The sequence below is a fragment of the Triticum urartu genome, chromosome 7A (genome assembly GCF_056163025.1).
Source record: "Triticum urartu cultivar PI428250 chromosome 7A, HENAU_Tu73, whole genome shotgun sequence".
Taxonomy (NCBI): domain Eukaryota; kingdom Viridiplantae; phylum Streptophyta; class Magnoliopsida; order Poales; family Poaceae; genus Triticum; species Triticum urartu.
This window is the reverse complement of record NC_141879.1, coordinates 317,364,728-317,374,230: the sequence shown is the minus strand read 5'-3', so window position 1 is coordinate 317,374,230 and position 9,503 is coordinate 317,364,728. Positions and strand designations below refer to the sequence as shown.

General features: G+C 45.2%; 1 protein-coding gene across 1 annotated transcript; it reads left to right on the top strand.

Annotated features, from left to right (window-relative positions):
• Positions 1–8,790: 8,790 nt before the first annotated feature.
• LOC147959462 (uncharacterized) lies at positions 8,791–9,196 on the top strand. Its single transcript, XM_087536247.1, has 2 exons — positions 8,791–8,856; positions 8,936–9,196. Exons 1-2 carry the CDS (start codon positions 8,791–8,793, stop codon positions 9,194–9,196), a joined length of 327 nt encoding a protein of 108 aa, XP_087392373.1.
• Positions 9,197–9,503: the final 307 nt, after the last annotated feature.

Here is a 9,503-nt window from a genome sequence, read left to right as displayed (position 1 = left end):
GGTGAGGCCTCCGCTGTATCACAGTCGTCAACGGGAGGCAGGAGCATGCGGCACGACCGGCGCTGGTTTGGGCGGCTGGAGCAAGAAGACCAGAGGTTGAAGAAGCACTACGGCCGTTGGATGGACATCGTACGGTCACTGGAGCTAGAATCGTTCATATTGACTAAGTTGACAAAGCCCTCCGTCCCCGCCAACTCAGTAGGCCCACAAGTTAGCCTCCCACCAAGGTGGGTCCCAGCTAGCCGGGGGAGTATTCATTTTTTTCTGCGTAATAAGGAGGCACTTTAGGTGGGTCCGAGCTGACAGCGGGGGGAACGTTTTTTTTCACGAAATACGGTGGCCCGTCCGGTGGGTCCCAGCAATCAAGGGGGAAACATTTTTTTTGCAAATTACGGTGGCCCGTCCAATGGGTCCCTGTTGTCAGCTAGAGGAATCATTATTTTCCGCGTAATAAGGAGGCACTTCCTAGCTGCGCCCGTGGACCCAACTGTCAGCCTGTCCATGTACAGTACACTTCCGATGGAAGTCATTGCTTGACCACATTGACCACGCCGCGTTCCATTGCATGCATGCGTCCATGGGCGTGGTGCGTCCCTACTGTCAGCCTCTCAGGTACAGTCATCTTCCCATGACTCTTGGTTGTTCACCACATTGACCACACCGTGTCGAGCACACCAAGGCCGATGGACGACTGCGAGGCCCCAGACTGGAACGACCCGGAGATGGGGAAGACGGGGCAGTGAAGTCATAGATGGAGAGGAGTGGGAAACTTGAATGGTTCGGGTGCGTGGCAGCACAGCCTCGGTGCCGCCCACGGGAGACAGGAGCACGACTATTGGATTAATATCCAATGGTCCAGCTACTAGAATCATTTGTTGATTAAGTTGACAAAGCCCTGTGTACACGTCTGCTTAGTAGGCACACAAGTCAGCCACCAAATCTGACAGGTCCCAGCTGTCAATGGGAGGAATAATTTTTTTCGCATAACAAGGAGGCACTTCCTTCCATGCAAAGATACAGCCGGTGCGTCCCAGCTGTCAGGTGGAGGAAACATTTTTTCAACTTAATAAGGAGGAACATTCCATGCATGCGACCATGGACCTCGTGGGACCAGCCGTCAGGCTCTCCACATACAGTCCTCTTTCGATGACTCGTGTTTGTTGACCACACCGCACCGAGTGCAGAGAGGATGTGGACGCCGGCAAGGCCCCGGACGGGAACGACTTGGAGATGGGAAGACGCGACAGTGGAGTCACGGATTGAGAGGAGAAGGGTTATAACTGGTTCTGGTGCGGCGTGAGGCTACAGTCGGTGGAGAATAACAGGAGGCATGGAGGGGTAGAGGGATAGCCTGGCCGGCGGTGGTGTAGCGCTTCGCAGCGATGTGTGCTAAGCAGAGCTGCTAGCCGCCGGAGGCCAGACCAGGCGGTCCCAGCGATGACGGAGGAAGAAGACGAGAGATTGAAGGTGCATGCTGGCCGTTGGATATAAATCCAATGGCTGTGGATGTCATAATCATTTGTTGACCAAGTTGACAACGCCCTGCGTAGGCTTCGACCTATTGGCCCACATGTCAGCCTGCAAAAATGTGGCATATATTTAACCCATGTTTTCTAGAATGTACAGTCCATTTGCTGGGCTGGGTGAACAAATAATTTCGCGTCAATGCGGCCCATTTATATTTTCGAAGGAATCCCGGCCCAATTGCACTTCCTTCAAATACACGAATTAGCTGGGCTCGTTATATATATAATGTTATGTTAGAAGGAGCAATTAATATCAAAAAATAAACCGGAGAGGCACATTTTTTATATACATAATTAACAAATTAGCGAGTTATTTCTCAAAATAAAAATGAGTGCATTATTATTACATTGGTCCTTAAAATGTTCGCAAGCTTTTGTACACAATCACCAGGATTTTCCTTGCCTGTGAGTCAAAACCAACCAGGATTTTCCTGGCCAATTTCTGTTAAACATTTACTTTTATAAGTTAATAACACGTGGGATGTTTTTCTAATGTATATATAAGTCTCTATAAAATATACAATAATAGTAATAATATAAATATATAATGTGGTTCAAAAAATACATTTGGGCTGCCAATCTTTAAGAAAAAGCCCATAGGCTGGTATGGACCTCAAAAAATAAGTTGAAACCACGGGCACCGTATGTCGTGGGCTATGCATGTTCAAATACAAAACCTAGGCCTAACTGATACTTATTCGTCCTTTGGAAAAAAATTCTACCAGATCCCCGAGCGAACTGGATTAAAGAGGGGAGCGACGACACGACTGAAGAAGCACATCAGGAGCGATTATTTTTTCTTTAGTGGATGGCTCTCGATGGCGTTTTTTTACTTGCCTCTGCACCATACAACTTGTATTTTTAGCCTCCCAGTCCGTGGTGGACCAGCTGGCCATTTGCTGGGCAGGACAACCTACAGAAACCAGCACTCCATTTTTTATCAAGCCCCAAAAACAACGCAGTACTATGTTTGTTTTGAGGCCGAAAACATTACCGCGGGGGTTGAGCGGGGCAGGGGGCAAGACAGAGCAAAACGATTAAAAAGAGCTGATGCGCCGTTGCTAGCCTAACAAAGCAGGTGCAATTCTTCTCGGGAAGAAGGTGTGCCATTGACACCCACACATCACATACCCCATAGTAGGCATACTAACATGTTCACACACAAGTACAATAGAAAAGGTAAACATTCGTATCAAACTCAGGTTCACAGGACATGTTCATATTCGTAGCCAACATTCACTATCAACAACTCAAAAGAATCATATATACATAAGTTCATCATGTCTATGGATCCAAATGATTGATAGATCACACAACAATATTCATAGATAATTCACAAAAAGATTCAGATATACACATGTTCAGTATGTTTATGCATCCAAATGATTGGGATCACAGCCAATATGATCCATGGACGAACTTTAATTACCTAGGGTATAGACTGGTAAATGGTGTTCAGTCGGAGGTACTTCTTGCTAAAATTAATGCTTGTACGAGTAAACTTTCGAGTACATAAGAGGCAGCACAGACAATATGAACTTTGCTTGTAGGTTTATCCTCAAATAGTGGCCTCGTGTCGAGGGAGGTTTGAGCAACTTGGCCACTACTTTCATCCAACTATTTTACTGGCTCATCTTGGTCCTGTAGCTTACCAAAATTCTACATTGCAGACTGGTAAATGGTGTTCAGTCAGAGGTACTTCTTGCTAAAATTAACACTTGTACGAGTAAACTTTCGAGTACATAAGAGGCAGCACAGACAATCTAAACTTTGCTTGTAGGTTTATCCTCAAATAGTGGCTTCGTGCCGAGGGAGGTTTGAGCAACTTGGCCACTACTTTCATCCAACTAGTTTACTGGCTCATCTTGGTCCTGTAGCTCGCCAAAATTCTACATTGCAGACGAGAAAGGAGGTGGTTGAGAAAATGAACCACCCAAATTTTTTGTGCAGTTCAACTGAAATGGAGCATCTTGGCGTGCAGACTGATTAAGTGCTAGATGAATATATGCGTCAACCAACTTGTCTAGAATCTTTAGACTCCATGCCAAATAGTTCGCTACCATATCTATCGATAACCACAAGGCACAAGTTGGGACCAAAGACTGGACTGCGTTTTTCTGGGCTATGCGCCAAGCAATATTTTTGGCGTTCACTCTCCTAATACTTGGAGTTTGACAACTGGTGACGCCGGTTGATACTCGAATGAATATAGGCACTTCTTCTTGTCAACATCGATGCTTGTCTGAGTGAACTTTGGAGTACATAGCAGAAGCATAAGTACCTGTCCATCTGATCTTTTTGTGCAGTTCTACTAAAATCACCCAATGTAATGATTTGCCTGCGAGTTCAGCCTCCAAGTTACTCCTTTATGAAATCAGCAAACAGTAGCACAATACCAAATTACCATTACATATGACAAGCACAATAATCAGGATAAAGCCCAGTACCAACCTGTGTGAGGTAGCATATCAATTACTATTTCCTTTGACTGGAAGCTGAGATAAGCCAAGCGACAGAGAGCAAAGGAAGAATGCAAGCCTAGATTAGCGACTGACAAGAAAGGAAGGAAGCTATCGAGGCAATGAAACACCCAAAGTTTTTATGCAGTTCCACCAAAATCGAGCATCCCTGTTGGCACATATATTGAGAGAGTGAGATTACTGTAATAGTGGGACTAGTTGATGAAACATACACTAACAAATAGAAGCACCCTCATTATCTTAATGGGTAAAGTTAGCAACATAGTAGTCTTGCTTAAAGAGAGGTATTTGTTTATTTAATCAGTGCCAATTAGCTCAACACTCAAACATTGCCATGTATCATAGGTTGCAAAACTTTAACATGCAAAGATAACGGAGTTTCTCATGACAGTAGCACGATACAAATAGAGATGACATCAAATAATATGGATGAAGGCCTTAGGCTGGTACAAACCTGAGGAAAAAAGCTTATTCATGTAGTCCCATAAGAGATGATAAAGCACTCACTGGAATCACTCAATAGTGTATATTTTTGTGCACTTCAAATGTATGGTTGAAATCACTCTTGTTTACCAGTGCTGAGATCATATCGAAATATTACCAAGAACTTCCAGCAGAGTTAAAGCACTGGCTGGGATACAGTTCATTGTATTGTCTTGTGTAGTTCCACTAAAATGTATGATTGGCACAACATGATCCCTGTTTACACAGGATGGTCTCACATGTAAGGTAGACGCTGCCGGAGCCCTTGAATGGCCTCGACTGAGGCCTCTGGCTTCAACAAGATCACCTTGGCACTGTTTATTCTTCTTCTTCTTCCACTTCATCCTATGTTTCCCTTTCTCCTCACCAGTTGGCGAAACCAAATACATGATTGGCCTTCTATTTCTGAATTGGTTTTGTTAGTGAGGGAGTACAAGTGTACTAGTAAACAATAGCATTATTTTGTCATGGGAGTCGCAAAATAGAAATGAACACATGCATTAAATATCATTCTTACCTACAGGAAGGTTGTGCCGTTAATATGGATGATGAGGATTGGAACACATATCTCCCTTTGTGCAGTTCCACCAAAATGAATCAACTATTCCATTCTGACATTCCAGTTAAACAGCACAAAAGTCACTTCTTTTGAGAATTGTTTTGTGCAGTGCACCAAAAGGTCACAACAGCAACCTGGTGAAATGGATATCCCTGTTTGCACAAAAATCTAAAGTGGAAACAGTCAATGTCTCAAACAATTACAAGCAAAAATAGTTGGCTAAACTTGTCATGGCTTATAATAGTGGCATGGATTCATTTTACCAGGCGCATTAGATTAAGAGCCGCTAAATATTTGGTATAAGGGCATGGGACAGTGGGTGCACCAGCAGTCCAGCACCATGTACCTAAACAGGGGCATCAAGTGGTGATTCAGAGATTGTTGCCCCGAGAAACAAACATCGAAGAAACATATCTGGGTTGGTCCCATTTTTGTTCGCTCCAGCCACCTACTCCTATGTGTGGACAGCAAATCTAGTCCTGGTCATACCACTGTGTGCAGCGTTACCCTGGTATTTCCCTTTTCGACCAAGAGACTAGTTGGATGACAAGTCTGTACTACTTTCACCCCTTTCCTTCATGTTTGTACCAAGTCCGATGTACATATTAAATTCCCCCACCCCCACTTTATTTCTTGTTTGAACCAAGTACAAGATTCGACTCCATGAGTAGCTTTACCTTTAACAATAGAAGAAAAAAATAGGTGACGTTGGACCATCCGATCGAGAGGGGATGAGAGGTAGAAAATGATGCACATGCAGCGACGTAGCGAGCTGGGGAAGTAGAGATAAGGCGGTTTGGAAGGAAGATATATATGAAGGTCGTCAAGATGTGGATAGGTGGGTGGCAGGAGGCCGGATCCGCCCATACCAAGGAAATGACGAAGGGATCGGAGGACCTCCCGCGCCGGCGCTTGGCCAGAGATAACGGTGCGGCCGACAGAGGGTCTCCTCCCTTGCTGGCGACGACGGCCTAAATGCTGCCCCTCCTCCCCTTCACCGGCGGAGGAGGATACGTCTGGATCTGTAACCAGCGGTGAGGATAAAAAGACAGTGTTTTTTGAAGGGAGAAAGACAGTGTTACCACCCCTATATTGTTTAGCTCTGAAGAGGATGAGAGTGTGTGAATAGAGCAACCCTAGCAAGCAAGCGCGGAGGCTCCGACCTATATATATGTAGTGGGGTAGTTTTCCTTTTTCACACCATTAAAACAATCATTTAAAATTGTGTACTACGTGCCAGGTCGCCCTTTTTTTAGTTGTTGATTGTTTTTTGAGATAGCTACCTGCTTGTTCCAAGTGGTGTTACGGTGTGCCAGGTCACACTTTGTATCATTCAGGTCTAGTACAAGTCCCTCCATTAAATGAAAAACCACCCCCTCGTAAAAATTGTGAACAAGACCATGGCTAAAATTATCGGAAACGTGGGTTGCCCCAACATGCATTATTATTTATATTTTCTACTCCCTCCGTTCCTAAATATAAATCTTTTTTATTAGCCACACCTAAGACAAGAATTGTTTTTAGGAGTGAACCCCACATGTCATAGACACAAAAAGTGTGGCAAGATTCCCCTAGGCAAGCCAAAGTGTGTCTAACAATTTGAGCAACTCAAGTTAGGCAAGTGTGGCAAGCATGGGAAAAATAATGTGGCAACATAAGACAAACATAGTCACAATCCAAACAGCCTCGTAATTCTTTGTGACATGCATGAAAACTTGGTTAGTTAAATTTATAGTCAAAATTTGGCAAGGTGCATCAAATCAACACATGCAAGTATCAAAAGGGAAGTCACGGCATGCATGCATGCGTTGTACTCCCTCCGTTTCCAAATATAAGTCTTTTTAGAGATTGCAACAAGTGACTACATACGAAGCAAAATATGTCTACATACATCTGTATGTAGTAGTCCATTTGAAATGTGTACAAAGATTTATATCGAGTGCAATGCTTTGATGTGTCGCGTCAACTCGTACAAGACTGAGAAGTTTGATTACTACGACGCCCTCTCCCTCGCGGACTGAGCTCCGGTGCCTTAACTGCACCTGCCTTTGGCTGCATGGCAGGTGGGCCAACCACCTGTTGGGCCCACCTGTCATAGACGCAAAGGCAGGAGAAGTAACTCAATGAAGTTGCGTCCCTCCCTCGCGCATGAGTGTGGTGGCTGGCATGACTAGTAGGAGCTTTTGCTACATGCTATCCCTCCCGCACGAGGTGGACGGACATGCAACAGTGGATTCGATACTGTAGAAGTAGGAGTAACATCATTGTTCGTCTTCTCGAAGAGGCGAAGAGCCAAGTGCAACCCAAACATGGCAGTTGCGAATGCTCGCGTGGTGCGGTGCCTTGCAGCACGCATATCGGCATATAGCCAAACTCTTGCATGAGACAAAATTGCTATTTGAGCCCACTATTGTAGTACTAGTACTTGCTATAGCCCAGTAAACCGGAAAGGAGTATTTGCCTTTCTAGAGATTTCAACAAGTGACTAGACTACACCGCGTGCAGTACTCCCTCCCTTCCGGTTTAGAGCAAGTACAATAGAGCTGAGTCAGCGGGCTATAAGGATTAAACTAGTATATTTCTGCTTAGTTGGAGGAAAGAGAAGAGGAGAGAGAATGTAAGCGGGCTCTTCATGAAGAGCCAGCTCTAGCACGTGCTCCTAGGCACTTTGTGAGAATGAAAGGTGGGCCACATAATAAAAAAGTAGTACACTCTTTTGATCTAGTACTATTGTACATCTTGGCTATAAGATGGGTTGAAGATGACATGGCACTGGCTTATAGCTAGCATCTGGATATACTATTAACCATGCTCTTATAGGGCTCAAATCTCAAATCTCATCAACCAAGGTATTTTGCGATTGGAGGAATCTATCTCGTACTTTACAAAACTACCCTAATTAAACTCATGCATTAATTACATAGTTCTCTCGTTTTCCTCTCTGCCTTGGTCGCGGTGCACAATATTGAGCACTCCTATATGACTAGCCGCTCTATCTACATGCGGGACATCAAAGAATCCGGGCCCGCGTGCCATCCACCAAATCACAGCGAGGTGCTACAGTCGAAACTCACCGGTCACCCCGGTGTGCCCATCATGACCCATCATATCACAAAACCCACACCTTTAGCAGCAGTGGTAAAGTGGCCTCAAAGTTGGACTGTACGAAGCAACCATCATTTCACTCAAATGCACGTTGAAGCCCTTTCTCCCCTTTCTTGAAGAAAACCTCACTCCAGGACACTCACTTCTACTATTTTTCTTCTGTACCAACGAAGGAAAGGTGGGCAAATCAGTGATGCTGCAATATTTTTTCATTCCAACAATCTTCTTTTTGCGAAGCACCGACCGATTCTCACATCCTATTCTTTTCCCGTTTTCATTGCGATTGTGGTTTCCTTTCGATTGCTTTTTGTTTGTCAGTTCATTGATGGATCCTAGAGTACTAGGCAAAGAGTTGCCGGCGAACAACCCACTGGAGACAGCGATCTGCAGGAAGCGAGCACCGACCAACGAGTTGCCCATGTTGGCGGGCCAACCCATGGAGACGAAGAACTCCAAGAAACAAGCACTGGCCAAAGAGTTGACGACATTGGCGGACGAACTCCTCAAAGAAAGTTGGAAGAACAGCAAGGGCCCCACCGTGCCTACCCCAGAAACTCTAATGGGCACCTATGCAAGGCTAAAGGCCGAGTTTGAGGAGATAGTCGCTGTTGAGAAGCAGTATTCCCCTGGCAAGGTGATGCCCCCCATCGAGGACGAGGAGATGGCACCCGTAGGGATGGGATCCCCCGGTGAGCCGCAGAAGGTAAAAATAATGGCTTATTACCATAGTTTTGGTTTTTGATTATTTGCAATGTGCTTGCTAATATGTTAGGGTTGTGTAGGCGTCGGCGGACGTCCTTGATGATTCCGATGTCGCGGCCCGTCCTATGGACAACGCCCCAGAGATCGTTTTCGATGTCGCGGTCCGTCCTGTTGGCATCTCCCCGGATATCGATTCCGATGCCGCTGTCCATCCTGTGGACATCGCCCCAGAGATCGATTCTGATGTCGCGGTCAGTCCTGTGGACATCGCCCCAGAGATCGATTCCCATGCCGCTGTCTGTGCTGTGGTCATTGCCCGAGAGATCGATGACAACAAATAGTTGGTCGCGCTAATCCTTCAGGGTAGTTTGCATTGCCCTGTGTTTAATTACTAGAATGATGCGTGTTATCAAACCATCTTAGGGCTAGTGCACTGTGTTTTTTTTGAAACAGAAGGCTAGTGCACTGTCTTGTGTGGGCGGTACTTGCTACTTTTGTTTGATAGTGAAGCATGCGAACCCTCTCCGAGTTATGGAAACAGATGTATGCTCACCAGCTTTTGATGTAATATATGGCATGCTTAGATGTAAGTTTGGACTGTTTATCATATCAGCAGGGCTTGTTTGATGATTCTTAGTGTTAGTAGGC